This window comes from Diadema antillarum, unplaced genomic scaffold, assembly GCF_040938485.1.
Source record: "Diadema antillarum isolate AM-2024a unplaced genomic scaffold, OU_Dant_1.0 seq00000472_RagTag, whole genome shotgun sequence".
In the NCBI taxonomy this organism is placed as follows: Eukaryota; Metazoa; Echinodermata; class Echinoidea; order Diadematoida; family Diadematidae; genus Diadema; species Diadema antillarum.
In genome coordinates, this window is record NW_027271440.1 from 538008 (window position 1) to 557251 (window position 19244).

General features: G+C 37.9%; 1 protein-coding gene across 1 annotated transcript in view; it reads right to left on the reverse strand.

Annotated features, from left to right (window-relative positions):
- The window catches only part of LOC139733353 (cdc42-interacting protein 4-like), a 118918-nt gene that overhangs the window by 64498 nt on the left and 35176 nt on the right, over positions 1–19244 (reverse strand). The window contains exon 2 of the mRNA XM_071644189.1: positions 1480–1595. Within this exon, the coding sequence (XP_071500290.1) occupies positions 1480–1595 (116 nt within the window). The remainder of the gene's footprint in view (positions 1–1479; positions 1596–19244) is intronic.

A 19244-nucleotide genomic window follows, 5' to 3' on the forward strand; every position in this document is an offset into this window, starting at 1 on the left:
CTAATTCAGGTTCCAATGAAGTACTGTTAATCTCTGGACTGTAAAGTACATTATTTATGCATCCCTGACCCCTGCCACATTTTGTGTGGGCTGGTTACATTCAATCACGCAAGTGACTTCAAATATCCCTTGTGGTAAATGTTTGAGTGCTAACAGTGCTTATTATATTCACTTTGTCACAGATGTATCAAGCACTTTGGTTGACTTGGTCACACCTTTCTCAGAAAACTCTGATTATAATCCATGAATCACCACCCTTGACATGTACATGTATTCTCGGAAGAGCTCTTCTCTGGGAACTTCCATGATGAGGCAGACCATGTGTTTCCTCAATGGTGCTTTAAAATCTGAACACATACTGTACTGCTATGGTATGAGCAATTTATACAGCAAGATTCAAAGATAGACAGACAGATAGTATAGATGGATAGATAGATACAAAAAAAATGTAGATCTACATAGATAGATAGATAGATAGATAGATAGCTAGATAGATAGATAGATAGACAGACAGATAGATAGATAGATAGATAGATAGAAAGATAGAGTGAATAGATTGATAGATAGATGGCTGGATAGATAGATAGATACAGTGTAGATAGGCATAGATATATAGATCTAGATAGATAGATAGATAGATAGATAGATAGATAGATAGATAGATAGATAGATAATACATAGATAAATAGATTGATAGACAGATAGACAGATAGATGGCTGGATAGATAGATAGATAGATAGATAAGATACAGTGTAGATAGGCATAGATACATAGATAGGTACATAGATAAAATGGACAGGTACATTATATAAACATACAAACATACAAACAGAATGACAGACAGAGACCATATTCTGACTTAATATCTCAGAGACTGAATAAGCAAAAGTAGAAGTAGTGAGTAGTAAAATGATGAGAAGATGAAAAAAAAATTATGAAGAAACAAACATGGAGGAGGAGGAGGAGGGAAAGAAAAAGAAGAGAATGGAAAGGGAGAGGCATGGACAGGGAGGACGAGAAAGAGAAGGAGAATATAGAAGGAAAAATAGAAAGAGGAAGAAGTGAATATTGAGGGTAATCAGAGAAAAGAAAATGAACAGAGACATTGATTAGAGGAGAGGTTATGATGATTACTGACTGCTTTCTCAAAATTCAAGGTTGCCAACCTCTAGAAATACACAAACATTAATTATTATTGTAGTACTCAGTAAGAGGCATATTTTGATGATAAAGTCCTATTATGGTTCATATTATAGAAAGTTGCACATAAAGAGTATTATACAAAATTTCAGAAAAAAAAAAACTTTCCCATTCAATATTCAGTATATTTCTTATTTTAGGTGAAAAAATAATAATATAATAATTTTAGGTGAGAAATGAATACAAATTCATAATGTGGTAGCTCTGCATACTAATGCGAAGGGGCAAAGTGATGGAGGATGAACATGCGAGAGATGTGAAAATAAAGACAAACTTACTTGAGTTGAGATGCATAATCATTTTCAATCTTTTGCCTCTCCTTGACAAAATGGCTGAATTTTTCCACAAAGTCGATACCTCTGTCTGTATGCTTCTCAAGATTACTGATCTGGTCCTGTGATGGAAGATGGGTAAAGAGGAAAATATCCAGTTTCATTAGCACTTTGCCAGAACACATGAATGTGCTGGTAGGCAAACTCATTTCCCACCACCAGATTATCAGGCAATTTTAGTAACACACTTGAGGTAAAGAAATATACCTGTATCTTTCACATTGCACTTGTCATACACAGTGGTATCTACAAATACAAGGCACAAACAGCTGAAAGTGTGTATCACAGTAGTGCAAGCATACATGTAATTGTTTACAAATACAATAATTTACTGCTTTCTTTATAGCAAAATAACTTCCTTGCGGGTCTATGAAGATGGTATTGCAACAGAAAGTGACCAAACAACTAGAAACAGATATATCAATAATGTTTATGACACAATAAAGAACAAAAAAAAAAATGATGCAATGGGGGCAAACAACATAATTCCAATATCGTATCAATTTCTGTTTCATGAAAATAAATTGTAATAATTATGAACATGAGAAGGTATTACAAGGAGTTTTTGGGAAAGTGAAACAATAATGGCAAGCAATTCAAGGAGCACCAAAAAAAAAAAAAAAATACAGGACAGTTACCCATAGGGATTCTCAGCATCACATAGATCTAGTTAATTGCCAACATGTCATCATTCATTTTGGAAAAATGACAACTCAAAATCTTTCCCCAGCTGATCAGAGCATTGGTACGTTGCAATACATTTCATTATCACACCTTTGGCATTCCATAGAATATCTGGTTCTCAAATGTCAAGTAATCAGCATGATGATCCCAATGACATGCATATCCACCAAAATTACAACTCGGGTTCATTTCCATATTCAGTGCAATGTACAACACTGTGTTTGTCTTTGTGCTTCTAAGGTAAAATCACTTCCACTATAAACTCTGCATTCAGCAATGGGTAAATTTGAATCAATTGATGCCATATTGATATCAAAACAATCTTTAATACGTTATATCATGGACCGACAGTAATACTCTAATTCCAATGTTGTTCTGCTTCACTATGGTGACTTCTTCATGTGAAACTCATTCGTGATATTTTTTCTTCCTTCTCCTCTAAGGAAAATTGAGAATCTTTCTGTCTCGATGTTTCAAATACGAACTGAAAATTAACATACTAATAATCCTAAAATCTGATTTGAAGACTATGAAATAATAACATAGGCCTACTGATTTCTTTCATCAGGATACTTCAACAAAGCATGCTACTTTTTTGTTGTTGCAAATATATCAACTATAAACACAAATTATCAAAATTCGAGTTCTTGGAATAGTTTAGAAGGACACTGTGATTTTAATGAAATTTATTGATTGATAAAAATATTACTGGTATCTGAGGTGATCCTGCATCGTCTCCAAATGGGGCCTCACCTTACACTTTCGTGAAATTGGTTATAAAATGCAAATAAACAGACAAACAAACAATTTTTCAGAGCAAGATACAAACAAGGCAATTTGAGGTGTGTTCACGCCGCAATCTGGCATGGTAAATCTGGCATACTGACACACATGGACTCAGGTACAGTACACTCGGTACTGCTACACCTAATCAGAATGGATCCTTCCGCCCATGAAATACTACGTGCCGTAATCACACCGTGCCAAACCACACTCACCATTCATATCTTTCTCTCGCTCTCTAGATCACACACAGACACACACACAACTGAGACTAATTGAAGATAACCTCTCCTTCCCCTGCCTCTCAACAGGCGATTTCCATGAAGTTCTTCCTTTGGAAATCTCGCACCTTTTAAGAGCAAGACCGATGACACCCACGTGATTCTGCCCTGTTCCGACAGCAGCGTAAAAATTTATAATGGGTGAGCAGGCGGAACTGTATTAAAATCAGGGTGCACGTGAGTACTTACACGCAGGAATACGTACATGTAATCCCGCATGGAGTCGTCATGCAGTTTGGAAAGGTGTAGAACATGAAGCACAGCAGGCTTTCAGCCTGATGTATTATACACAGTTCCTTGACTGATATGACAACATACAGTTGTACCAAAACCAATTATTTCATTACATTTGCAAGAAACTGGGGGGGGCATTTCATGAAATGAAATGCTTCCCTGGTTCTTTATAGAAGATACAAATATAATAATGGTATATGATCAATGACATACCCGGTAAATGTATAGCATGCACCTGTTTTATTGAAATCAAGAGGCATTTAATCATCATAGATGTAATGTGATAGCATTACATATACTCATGCATCACACAAATGAGGAAAAAATCTGTCATAAATCAAGGGAAATTTTAACAGAGCTTTTTTTTTTAAATTTCAAATTTTAACAGGTCTAGGGAGATTTTTGGCAAATATAATGTTATTAACCCTCTGCATGATTAAATCATTATCATTTGACATTACATCAACTGATAAGTACTACTACAGAATACAACCACTGCTTCTATTTCTACAGTTGCTCATCTACTATGTACCAATACTTCCCGTATAACACAGATCATCCCTGTCATTTTTACACTAATACTGTTCTATGTAGAGAGAACACGTTTTCAATAAAATATTGGCTTCATGATAATTACGACCGTTCCTCTATTTATACCATCACATCAATCATAATCATATTTCTTTTTGTGTTTAATTGTATGACCTTCTTTAATAAGCTAATACTCAAGGCACTGTATGAATTGGTCTTGTGGTGACATCACATACAAGTTTCACTTTCGTTACAGTTTTATTACTTGTTTAAAAAATAAAATAAAATAATTTATGGGCATGATACTGGAGAAGGGAATGAAAAGCCTGAAAGTTAGACTAGCATTCAGGGGGGTGTACACCTCCATGCAACAGGTGGCAATGCCATCATATTGGGGTTTGACCCAATCCTGCAGAGAAGAACTTTTGACTTTCACCTCTACCCATTTGGCATAATTATCTAGTCTGCTCTTTTCACAGATGGAATATAACTTATACTCCTTGGAATAAGCGTATTACATGTGTGTGTATGCTTGTGAGCATGAGTGTGCATGTGTTTTCGTACATCTGTGTGAGTGCACACCATGCACTAAACAGAGGACCCCATCAAGACACCTTCTGTACCAATGACACTCCTGCGACAAGGGCGAGATGAGCCCTACAGTACAGTTGTATGTGCTAGCACAATGCAGATCAGCAGAATATGAGAGAAAAACTTTGTGAGATCACATCTACATCGACCACTGTGCATACCTACAGCCTGTAGGCTGCAGTATTCCTGTATGCAGCGTGTATGAATCAGGTACAATGAAGACATTTTGTACTGTACACTGTAATTTATAGTTACACATCCTTGATATGTTATGCAGAATGATGGACAATTATATTATCCCGTAAACAACATTTATTACTGTCTTCCAGTGTGCCACCATTTTGGGGCACTTCAAGAAAGCTGTATGTACTATGTCATTGCCATCAGCAGTTTAACCCATTGAGGACGGAATGATTTGGCTACAATACGCAATTCTCATAGATACCTGCCTGAGTATACTTGGGACTCATCCTCAATAGAATCTCCATTTCCATGCATTTCACACAAAAGTCAGAAAGTATCAAATAGACATTTATCTTTTCCTTCATACATTAACATCATCTTATCTATTAAATAGGCTGAAGCTACCAGGCCCTGAAAATGGAGGCCACCATTCCCATTCATATCATTCATTTTTTAATATGCACCACCCATACAGACAGACAAATATCGTGGAAGCAGGGTCTCAATTCAAAGACTACAAATGTATGCCCATTTCAAGCATGGAAAAAAAAAAAGTCCGAGCTGCTCACATGACAAACTGGCTGAAACAGAAACTAATGCGTTGATGAAATTACACTATACAGCTTTCATCTAAACTAACAGCCCCTCAGAGAATCTGCATAGGCCTACATTGTGCATGTAAGTGGTATAAAGGATATTGATGTATTACTGCCAAGAAGGACTTACAATGTAACAAGTAGGCCCTACACTGTAGCCGCCATTATGAGAGAAGCCTACAAACAATGTGGTCCAATTGATTCCACTTACAGTTGTAGGACTCACAAACATAGAAAACAACAGCAACTCTCACAGGTCTAGACAAAAAAAAAAGTTTAGCAAATCACTAACAAAGCTCTCTCAGTTAGCTGCAGCCGCTCTATCCTGTTCTTTAAACTAAGGATTACAATATTTTATGACAGCAGACACATCACATATGAATACTGAATACTGAAAATAAAATTTAATTAATAGCATGAACGCAGCATTCAGCAATGATGATGATGATGATGATGATGACCTACAGCATTTGTATAGCGCCATAGAGGCCTATCTGTTGCAGAAACATTCAAAGGCGCAGACTCCTCCAAGAGAGAGAGATACGTTGTAGCAATTGGATGCCTAGTGAAAAATTTGAGTCTTGAGTATAGGTTATGAAGTGATCCAGTTTGTCAATTGTCACTAATGAAGTAGGCCTACTGTAAAACATGATATATTCGCGGCATGGAAATTTCGTGAATTGGAGCTGATGGCCTTTCTTGTGGCACGAAATTTTTGTGAATTGCTACAGGGCGTCCAATGCATACTGTGTAGGCAAGAACTTTTGCGTGCATTTTAATTTTGCGAATGTTGGCGCTCATGAAATTTGCGAAATTAAAATGCATGTGAACATTCCTCATTTTACATTTGTGTGGAGAGGTAAAAGTACACTTGTAAGCTGAAGTTGATAATTTCTTATGTTTCTATACCAGGTACACTTGTGTATATTGTATAAGCCTATACAGTACAAATATAGGCCTAGGCCCATATGGCCATATGATAACAGAATTTCCCATCACAATACTGTAAAAGTGGTTTCTTTCGCGTACAGAAACTTTCGCGGTTTCCATCGGTGCCGACTTTTTCGCGTGTGTTTAAATTCGCGGTCGGTAATGATAGCGTTGTAACAAGCAACGAGTTCAAAACATGTTAAATTCGCGGTTCAACCTCAAAGCGCGAAAATAAAACCACCGCGAAAGAAACCACTTTTACAGTATACAACCACTAGTACTAGATGCTACTGATATGTAATTTGTACATGGATGGATTCCTTTGCTTATACTCCCGGTTGACATACTTGTCATCTAGAGAGAAAGAGCAGACATGTTTGTATACTGTATGCCACTATTTGTACTCACTACCAAAAAAACTACCCTACATCCTAGTGACCTTACTCCAAGGCACTAGGTTCATTTTGTGTCTCACCTCACTGAACAGCTGACCCGCCCACAAACTTTGCCTACCAAACAACTTCCTGTCCCATTTGGGTATATATCACTTCCCACAGGGCTTGCTCACTGCTCTGCATAATATACAGTATGTACGTGGTAATGAAAGAGAGCCACAATACAAAGGCACAATTATGGTTCAGATCCAACTTTATGGTGTGGTCACAGTGTGTAACACAAAAAACTGATGGATGAATAACACCCTTGGAATTTCTGCAGAGAATAATAAAACACACTTTTAACCCCATTTTTTTCCCTTTGTGATCCTGTACGTCTTTGCAACCTCTTTTTCTACATCTTCCTCACTTCTGAGGTTATCACCAACATTCCATAATTCTATGGCATCCCCTATCAAAATGTCATAGAATTGAATATCATCGCTGGGGGCGAAAAAATCTCGCATCTACAAAATGTCAAATGTTCGGAAGAGCAAAAAAAAACAATGGCAGCCAAAGCACTACATCAAATAGGATAGCCTTTCCTTTGACATGCCGTGGTGGCTTCATTTTGGGGTTAAGACGGCTAGGATTTGGAAAGGACAGAACTTAACTGATTATCTGACCTTTAATTTAAAAGAAAAAGTCATTTTCACTAGAATTTGTGATACAGGGTCTTGACACCCCAGTGATGATATGAATATTTACTTCAATTCCATCCATTCACTTCTTGACACTGGTCTTCTTTTACTCTTCATATAAAAGATATCATATAATGCATTAAATACTTTTATGCTTAATAGTGAAGCATGTACCAGTATCAAATTAGAACTTTTTCTGTGCAAGTTTGCATATTTGCATAAATTTGCATCAGTCTCACGCTGAGTGTGTGAGAGCTGGCAGCCTTGATAACGTCATCTTGAGAAACATATCATCAAGCCATTCCGTCCACAGGTAAGGTGTGTAGTGGACTGCCATTATAACCTCGTGCTGACAAATACAGCCCGTATTTCACCCATTGGAGTGTATGTGAGAAGCTCTCTGATTAAAGAGCACCCCTGAAGTAAAGTTACGCCGAAATACCAGCCCCATCGGACTGGGGCATAAGGTTACAGCTGGTCCTCCTGGGGGAGGGAATTCAAACCCACAAGGAACATTTGAGGGGTCTAGCCGGGGAAATCATAGATCGTTTCCTGCATTCACTTCCTTCCATCTCTATACCCATGAATCATCGCAAAATCGGAGGAGGAGATAGACAGAACGAAAGACGGATAAACAATGAGGACAATACATAGTGATGGAGCACAAACAGAGAGTGAGGGGAAGGAGAATGACAGGAATGAGATGAAAGAAAGAAAAAAGAAGATGTAGAAAAAGAAGATTAATGTAGAAAAGGAAGAAAAGGAAGAAGAGAAAGAAAAATAGTAGAAAAGGAAGCAAAAGGAAAGGATGAAAGATAGAATGGGAAGAGGATGAAAGAGACATACGATTTGGGAAAAACAGTATTTTCCATGAAATCTCTATATTTTTGGAAAAAACAGTATGATACTGCAAAAAAAAAGTTATAGCTGGCATCTCTCCACATGGAAATAAGAGGATGGGAAGAGAGAGGTGGTGAGGAAGGGAAAGGATTATCAAAGGAAACATATATTAAAGATCGATAGAGAGGCAGGACACTGTAAAACCAGAAATATTTGCTTGCATTTCCATTTCGTGAATTTCGCAAGAGCCACAGATTGACGAAATTAAAGTGCACGCAACAGTTCTTGTCCGTACTATCCGTATATATTCATTGTAATAATGCCAGTGGCAATTCACAAAAAATTCCACGCCGCAAAAAAGGCCGTCGCCTCCAATACACAAAAATTTTATGGCGCAAAAAATATCTTGCTCTACAGGAGCCAGAATCGTATAATTTACATCTCTGCATGAACCACAAAATGCTCCCCCCCCCCCAAAAAAAAAGTCACAGCCAATACAAATGATAACAAACCTATATTCACACAGCCCTGCTTATTTTCAGTTTGAATTCAATGTCACAGATTTTACGCATTCATTTCCCTTCAGACACAGTTTCCTCTGCAATTTTTTATTTCCTTTAAATTCCCAGACAAAGTACAAATATCTTGTCTCCACTTCTTGTAAAGTATGGCAAGGTTTATGTACACAGAGTTCATGCCTTCTTTGCCTTGGAAGTAACTATTTTTGGTGTACCTCTGCCATGGGATAAATAACTTCTTCTTTTTTTAAATGTCTAGAAATATCCTATTTCCATGCCTATATTTAACTTGACATTTACTATTCATAAATGCCCTTATCTCAAGTCAACATATGATTTTTTTTTTCAAAAAATCGAAATAAGGTTTAAAAAATGGGCTAATGTCTTCCCAGCTGACAGTCTAGATGAAAAAATCACTGAAGGTAATATCAAACATGCCCTGAAATTATCATATGAGAGCCTTACATACGACTTTGTTAGACTCCGTTCTTTTGCAAAAATTTACCCAAATAGCATGTAGGCGTACAAAACTTACAGTCCAACCTACCCACATCCTTGTTGGTTCCTTTGAGTACACCGTCTTTTAAAGCGTTATTAGTGCCATTCATCACTTTACCTTGTCAAGCAAATCAATCAAGAGGGAGCTACATGATACTTTACTTTCAACCAATCCAATGAAAGTTTCATCTTTTTCTTTCGGAGTTAAATATTTTTGCTTTTGTTTTTAAATTTGTTACTTTAAAGTTTAGATGTTGGGCCCAGATTTGCAGTGACATTGAGTTTATTAAGGACCAATTACAAGATGATCTAGTGAGTGCTATTAAGCTTCACTTGAATTCAAGTATAAAAAGTGAATGGGTCTGGCATAACGTTTGAACAACAGCCTGCCTGGGGGACCCTCAATATATAACAAGGATAATTGCCCTTGTGGCTTTTGGTTTCATGGCTACATAAAAGTGAACAGTTTTGATGTGCACATAAAATCATACATCAATAGATCCTTTTCAGTGTACAAGCAGGAAGAAATGATCCTTCTATATGCTGACATGTAGCACAATGTATTAAAATCTTTTCGCCATTGTTGGCCGACTCATATCATCCATTTGCTATAGCAAGCTTGGCTGTATCAATTGCGCTTTTAATACGGTTCAATGTTCACATATTTTATATCTGGTTTGGAATGTTCAGAACTTCATATACTGTTTGGTGGATAAGTCAAAGCATGTAGTAATAATATACAAACTAAAGGCTCAGGTTAAACTGTTGTTCATGCTGAGAACTTTGTATGACTGCTGTTTTGGAATTTGTGCCACTGAACTCTGCCTCCTCGCCAAACAAGTAATGAACAACTTCTACTGAGTAAAACAAAAAGCTCACTTTTGGGAAGCTTTATGAGGCATAGTAAGGAATTGAAATAAATGGCTTGATTGTGAAAGAATGCTATGCCACGTTGCAGCTACATTGTATAACAGAATATATGCAAATCCACCCATCAGAGAAAAATTTGCTCATTATTGGACAGTATAGTCTTCAGTCATTCGGACGTCACTGAGATTGGACTCAAGGTATTCAAATAAACTGTAACATACATTGTACAGTACTCAAGACTTAAATCTCCTTATACATGTAGTTTGCTAATTATTTTAAATAGCAGCACTACTTTTAGGGAAAAAGTGACAATATCCTCTAACAATGGATATGTAGTGAATATTCTTCCAAAAAAATATTTAAAAATTTACAGAATTCAGAGAATAAATGCAAGCATTTTTAAAAGATACAGATATATTTTCTGTGGATCATGGATGTCTGACAGTAAGTGATATTTTTCACTCAACTGAACGAACTAATGGCAGGACTGAATCTAATGTAGGGGAAGAAAAAGACCTTGCTCAACTATTCAACTCTGTATACCCTCTGAGAAATCTTTTGATCAGAAGAGAAATTATGGGAACTAAACTTTTCAACCAAGCTCCCAAACACCATTAAAGCTTCACTCTTAGAAAGCATTATCCAGGTTTACTTTGTATTCTTTACAGTTTTGATGTCACAGAGCTGGAATATCTTTTTACGTACAGCGTACTTGACAAAGTGGCTGACGTGACTTGTTTAAAAAGTGTCATGGCTCATCAAATGACAGTCTACATTCCCACACAGAGCTAAAGCTAAAGTAAGATGCAATGCCCAATGTTTAAAATTGGCATTGAAAATGAAAGGGGTGGACAGTCTGAGGGTTAATTGATTGGGTTCATTTGTCGGTGCATGAGGAAGTCGTGGATTTTGGAATGATACACTCAAACACCACGCAGGATATGATGGGTACAGCAGAGATTGTATGAGGTGCAAGGGAGAGGAAAAAAACCCCACTGATTTTGTTCGGTAATCTCGTCGGCTGGATGGATGTCACTTCGCCGAATGCTGCGTGACATGGAACACGTTTTCCACAGTAGGCGGGGGATGTCCTTCCTTGACGGAAAACCTAATCATGCAGCCCCCAAACCACCCATTGGCTAAAGCCCTTAAAACCACAGTCCATAGTGAACCCAAATCTTGTGTGTTCAGTTTGTAACAGTAACACTGATTGAGCTTTATTGTTGTTGAGGGTACAAATGTAGTTTTGATAATAATGGTTATCATCATTTTAAAGGGACTGTACAGTACTGGTTGAGGTAGGGATTCATGTTTTGAACATTCCTAAGAAAGATAATGAAAAGCTTCTTATGAAATATGAAAGAGCATGTAATTTTAAGAAGGATTCCACGTTTATTTGATGAAAATTGGTTTTCAAATGGCTGAGATATCCCAAAAAAGTGCTAATAATAAAAGGCGACATGCCCCAACTTTATTAGTATCTCTTTGTTTCACCTTGTTTTTGGATATCTCAGCCATTTCAAAACCGATTTTCATCGAATAAACTTTTGATACCCCTTAGAACCGCATGCTCTTAGACATCTCATAGAGTGGTTTCTGAATATCTCACAAAACGTTAAAAGCTAAATCTTCACCTCGACCAGAACTGTACACACCCTTTAATTACATTATCTTTCTAAATATAAAGAAAAATGTTGGACATACAATGAGAAATTTTCTAACCATAATGTTGGGGATTATTTCAATGAAATAATCATCATTGTCAATATCACAAAAACTACACGTACCATCATCAACACAGCAATGACCTTGACATCAGTGTTGACAACAGTGTAACTAGACACCACACACAAACATCTCAACTCAAGCTAAACTCTTTAATGTGAGAGGGTATGTCTTCCATGAATATAAAACATTCACGGTCATTTTCACTATAAAGAATAGCGGGCTTCATACATTGTACATACAGTGTAGAGCCAAGTCACTTGACTATTGTGGTGCTGTTTATTCTCTTGTCTCAAGTCTGTAACCATGCACTGTACTAAAATGAGACAATAACAATGAAATTTGATATTTGGCTCATGTATCAATATGACGTTGTGGGGATGAATAGACTGCTATAAAACAAAATGAATACTGACTTTAAATAGCAACCTTTGTGTAGAGGCATTAAACTCCCTGTATCTTGTAAACCTGGGATTCCATGGAGGTGCATGTATGTACAAAAGAATTCACGAAAATAGCACTCATCCTACAGTGTTGTATTTCTTTTTTAAGTAAACATGTATAAACTTCCTTTTTCCTCCCCTTCTCTCACCGAAACCTATGAACTGGAAATTCTGTACTTTATACTACACAATTTATCTGAATGTCAATATGTAATGTATTGTACACTGCACCTTAGATAAAAAAAGTCCATACAACTGCGGACTTTCTTATTAGGTTTTTATCACAACGGAGGCAAATATTCATGAGGGTATACATTGTGTGTTGCTCTTGCAGGCTGTTAAAAAGCTCGTGCCATTGGCAATGAGTTTAATATGCTGAATAAACTTCCTTCGCACATAATACACAATTCTACAAGTGAAGCTGGCTGGCATAAAATGCCTTGATTGTCCATTTTTAACACCCCTCCTCCCCCTCCCCCCCCCCCCCCCCATGAGGAAGTTGGACTTGAAATTGACAGCTACTTTTGTAGGGTAAAAGGGACTTTACTTTGACTCTTCTGTTTACAGTACGTCTGCCATGCCGTCACCATATTGTGTATTATACAATCAGCAATGTGCCAAACAATACACCATGCATTCATCTTAAAGTGTTTCCTCTTTAACCTGTAGAACACTAGTCCCAAGTATACTCAGGGCCAGGCAGGCATCTATGGGAAATACGTGTTACAACAAAATCAGCCTGTCCTCTACAGGTTAACAAGGAAATTACTTATTTTTTTGAAGCACTGTGCTGTCATCACATTCTGACCATGGACTTCCTGTAGTTCCACTTGACATATTATTTCCCCCATTCTAATTCCTGTATTGATCTGGACATGCAATGTATCCTGACTACAGTATACTGTAAAACGAGGAATGTTCGCATGCATTTTAATTTCGCGAATTTCACGAGAGCCGAGATTCGCCAAATTAAAATGCATGTGAAAGTTCTTGTCTACACTATAAGCATTGAATGTTAGAGGCAACTCGCAAAAACTTCATTCCGCGAAAAAGGCTGATGGCTCCAATTCGTGAAAATTTCAAGCCGCGAAAATATTGTGTTTTAGAGTATTTGTTGCAAATTGGATACTGCATGCTGAATCACTGACCACTATAAAGTACTACAATGTTCCACTTTCAGGAATGAACCCCCAAGCTGGGGCAGTGCCTTCCTGTTTAACAGCATGTGTGATGGGAGAACCCTGCTTCAGGAGTGGGCGTGTCCGCTGTGTTTGTGATGGAACAAAATTTGCAGGATTCATTCTCCCCTGCGGGCAGCTACTCTCTTCATTTTCTGCATGTGAGTGAAAAGTAGGCGCTGACTTTTCAAACATACAAGTTTGCGAACTTCTGGTAAACAACGTCTACTTTTCTTGACTCATGACTTCTTGCCTACTGTTCCCTGTAAGGACTGTAAGTGGCAGCACAAACACTTGCTCCCAACATATCTACAATGTACACTGTACTTTCCAAGTGTGCCATCCATGGGAAAATTACAATAACACTAAACCAAAATCAGGCCAGCACACGCAAGCATGCACTCAAACAATAAAGCCATTTTTCCACTTAAGTGCATTCAAACCGTAAACTTTTACGGCTACATTTCATTGGCAACAGAAAGTGATACATGCTCTGGATAAGTTCATTTTGATAAAGATAAGAAAATTGTCTTTATGCAAATAAATCTCTGGCATTCAATTCATTCTGCAATTAAAGCTGTGGGTTATCATTGTTACTATCATTATCATTATCATTATCATTATCATTATCATTATCATTATTATTATCATTATCATTATCATTATCATTATCATTATCATTATCATAATCATAATCATAATCATTATCATCATCATCATCATCATCATCATTATCATTATCATCATCATCATTATCATTTCAACACAGAAATGTGAAGTTGCAAAAGTTATGGGGGACATTTGCCTCCCTATACAAACTGATGTACAAACCTTCAAGTGTATACACGTGTTACAGGTACTTGCCCTTCAACAGCTGCTGCTATTACTAGTTGTCACATTAAAGCTTTTCTGAGTCAATTTGACAATATCTCAAGGATTTGAAGTGGAACATCTGAGCCAAAACAAACTTTATTACCCCTTTATTGACATTAAAATTTTTAAAGCAGGAAATCAGGAATGCACAGAAAGAGAAAAATTCATTTTCCTAAAAGGTAGAGGAGTTGAGCGTCCTATAACAGCAATACTTACAAATAGCAAACCATTGATCGCCTCTCGATAAGAAACTGTTGGCTCAGATGGGACAGAAACCAGCTTCTTTCGATGTTTCTCATGATTACCATTTGTTCCCAACTTCTTGTTCACAGACATTATTTCCTGTGTTGTACTTCTTCCCAGTTTATAGTGCAACATTAAAGTGAACTTCAGTGGGTGCAGACACTAGACAAGATCACTCCAAAACAATGGCGCAAGACAAGCCAGGCAAACACTGAGGTCTCAGCGATATCAGCAGAGGAAAATCTTTCACAAATCCTGGCAGACAGTCATGCAGGGATGCTACAGATCAACATGAAATGCCTTGTTAAGTATGAATTAAGTGTGGTGGAAACTTTGAAGAATAGGCTTCAAGGGGCACATACTGCATTCCACAAGATTACATGAAGCACAAAGGTTGATAAAACACAAGGCAGATTTGCTGTGAGCTGTTTCTGATCCTTACGAATAAATAGAACTAGCCACAGTCAGATCGGCAAAAGACTCAAGCAGTCTCAAACTTATCACACAAACTTTCAAGCCTTTCCCATCAACAATGACACAAACTTTGCGTCGAATCCAAGCGGATTTGGACTATCATCGGGCAGGCTCCAGAATGAAACAATTGCCAACAAGGCTACGTCTACGCAGCTGAATCCGTATGGCCTCCGCTTGCTGCGCCCAGTCTACAAATTACATTTTCCACAAGGGCCGACGCTTCTTCTAACTTTGCGCCCCCCAGATATTAGTCAGCGGAGAAAATGACAGAATCCGACCTCGCAGGCAACATCTCTTATTACTCTGATTGGATTAACAAAAAAATGTAGTCATCTGTCACAGATTAACCACCCTGCATACGCTTCCCTTTCTCTCTTTCGTCTCCCTCTCCGATATTGCGAGGGGGGGGGGGAAGAAAACTGGGCAAAACTCGACAGATTTAGCTCTGGGACGTGCTCCTCCTGACCTGGACAGAGATCTACAGTATTCTTAAACATCGCTGCGCAACTTTTTTTTTTGCTCACAGTCACACGTGTGATGATGTAACAGCCACTCCTGCATGGGGAAGATAAAATTGCCCGTTTGCCAAATATAGCAGCTGGATTATATAAGAGTAGAAGAAGGCATGGCCACAGATACTAGAAACTTGCTATTCGTCTTTTTGTATCTGTCACTTAGGTTCCAAGACTGAAAACAGCTGAAAACAGCTGTAACATTGAGGCTCTGGAAGAGTAGTTCATGACAAGCCAATTTCCGTTTCTAGGAAGTACAGAATTGTCTACCTTGTAGTGATTTATGTTTGATATCTCTCTTAAGAAATTTCATTACATAACCAAAATTGTGTGTTTTAGAAGGAATGCAAAATGATTTCATGGAATATCAATAATGTGATGTTCCAAAATCTGTTATTTTTTGTTGCTATTGTGCAGTTAAGAAGGAAAAATCAATCCTAAGTGTCACTACAAAAGTTCTAATATACACATTGCCATTGAAGGCAAGAGAACATAGCATGCATTATGCCTAGACTGTCTTTTTTACTAACCTACAACATTTAATGTAGAATGGGTTTATTTCATGAATAGAATGATATGTCACTGTAGATTTTTTTATGATGATGAAGGGTTGGATTTACTGTACCTAAAGTGACAAGTGACTTTTACAGACAGAGGCTAAAATCAGTCAAATCCTGAGAGACAAAATGGAGCCAAATATACATGTACAGGACATTTGACATCTCAGAAGAGTGGCTCAGAAATAACTCTCGGACGGACGGACGCAAATAGCAAAGGCTGCCAGCCGTCTCGGACAATTGCGTGACAAAACACGATATCGTCACTTGTACAGGAAACACTGTGTGAAGGGGACAGAGGGAGGCTGGGGCGCGCGGGGGAGACGATATCATCGCCACCACAGACAGAATCGATTTGTCCATTTGCTCTCATAGCGGTAATTCTGAATTCCTCTGAGATTAACACTGAAACTGAAAATTGGGTGAGACTTCAGAGACGATGAATGTGCGTGCAAGAACTAATACACGTAAAGACAAACTTTGAAGGTAAACATACCTGTAATAATCTCAATTAAGTTTAAAAGTCTGAGGTTAACAAACGTTGTGTGAAAGTAACTAAATGAGTAGTAATGTGTTAGCCAAGTTGCCATGGTTTTGGCACGACAAGGAAGGCTTTTTCAGTTGACTTTCTTTGTACTTTGACACTTGCTTGCCGGAAGTGGAGAGAATGAGGCTGTGAAAACAGAGATGACCTCGCAAGGCAACTTGCAGGGATGTTACCATGCATGCACTTTGGTTACTATGGTAACCCTATACATGTACTTGTCCGAAAGTGCACAAAACATACTAGTGTACCATGTGTAAATGTCTGGAGAGGTTCTGAATAAAAGCAAAGGAATACATGTAGATCTCTAAAGAACACAGCATTCTAGAATGAAGGGATGCTTTCTCTTCCATGTGTGTGTATTTGCTTGTTTTTTGGCAACTTTTGGTAGCATCTCATAATGCTATAGATGCTCATGGTTTCTTAAGCAAGGTAAGCTTGAGAATTTTCTTTGTATTTTTCTGTTGTCAGTAAATTTGAGCTCTCTCACTCGTCATAGGTCTCTGCAGTAAGTCTCTCTTTGGGTACTGTAGATTCTGCTTGAATAGTATGAGGCCCATTGGATTCTTGGTGGAAGTTACTGCATGATCAAACTAGAAATGTCGCTATGGCGACTGATGCCTCCGCCATAATGCATGATTCTCCCAATAGGCATATAGTACAATGTCTTCACAATGTATGATCCCTGACAGTTTCACATAACTGGCAAAATATTGAAATTACAGGTTTGTCAGAAATGTCTTTAACTGGGTTTGCTTTAAAGAGTGCAGATACACATATTTGGGGAATTGAGAATTTTTACTTGAATTCTGACAGACCTTTTTATAAGTTAATGCATTGAGTAATTTCCAAGGTATGAAGAAAGAGTGTAATGACAGTACAAAATGGATTTTTTTTTGGAGGGGGGCCATTGAAACCTGGCCTTTGACCCTTAACCATTGACCTTTGACCTTCTGGCTGGAAATTTCCCAGAGAATCTCCATTAGGTAATGCATGTATTAAGTTTTGAAACTAATAATGCAAGCATTGCATATACTAGTATATGAGGAAAATAGTAAAATTCTGAGGAGATGACCTTGACCTTTGACCCCTGACTATTGACCCATGACCCCTAAATTCCCTAGATAATCCCTGCCAGTCAGTACATGCGTATGTACCAAGTTCCATGAAGATACATTGAACCATTTGCGAGAAAAGTGATATTGCGACATTTTCACCTAACTTTTGACCTTTTGACCTTTGACCTTATGACATGAAACTCTCTGGAGAATCTTTACGCAGTAGTACATGTCCACACCAAGTTTCAAGAAGATACCTTTGGGCATTGCATAGATATGGGGGAAATTGCAGCATTTGTAGCATTTGACCTTGACCTTTTGACCTTTGACCTCTTGCCAATGTCACTAAAATCTACTCAACTAATTGTCCTATCATACATCATCCTTGGACCAAGTTTGGTGAAAGATGCTTCATCCAGTTTTGAGTTATCACGTAAATAGATAAATATTAGGATTTGACCTTGATCTCTGACCTTTGACCTCTGTCCGATTTCACTGAAAAACTAATCAAGTAATTGTCCCATCATACATCATCCTCTAACAAAGTTCGGTGAAATTTGCTCTATCCAGACTTGAGTTATTGCGTAAACGGATACAATTTCATGATTTGACCTTGACCTTTGACCTTTGACCTTTAGCTGATTTCACCCAAAATCTAATCAAATAATTGCCCCATCATACTTCATACTTGGACCAAGTTTGGTAAAATTCCAGTAAATATTACTCAAGTTATTGCATAAACGAAAGCGGACGGACGTACGGACGTACGTACGGACGTACGTACAGACGTACGGACATACGGACGGACGGACAACCCGAAAACATAATGCCTCCGGCACCACTTCATGGTGGAGGCATAAAAATCATGATGAATGACCTTTCTGTTTGTATTACAATGGACAAATCGCTATTAAAGTGATGGCAATTCAGAAATATTACAAGTATTTGCCCCCTAATTGTACATTGTACATTGTACATGCATGGCCAGCCCAACAGTCTGCTGCATGCAGCTTGTGACTCGTGACCGATAAACCTGGCTACCTTGCCAAAAATGTTTCTTAACAGAATGGCAGTAGAAATCATGTGACCAAAGTCATGAATTTTTCTTTTCCTGTGATGAAAGTTATCATCACGATTCCTCACTGCCCTTCAGGCAAATAACAGAAATCCCGACATATTTTCTGGAGATGGTTTGGATGGCTTTTGGCACAGTTACCCTGGCAACTTTCCCCAAATGACCCAATCTTTCGGACATCGTGATTTTTCTGTTAGCATGAATGGCTCTTTATCGTATGGATCTACACGTATCCATAAAAAGGAAATACGTGCTCCAGCTTCGAACATGATACTATAAGGTCTGAATATTTACAAGCAGTCTGCACTACATACTCCACTACAGGGGAAACATGATGTCTGTAGGCATGGTGTACAGCTCACTGTGATATCATGCGGGTCATGCGAGTTGTACGAGTACTTGATACATTAAGTGA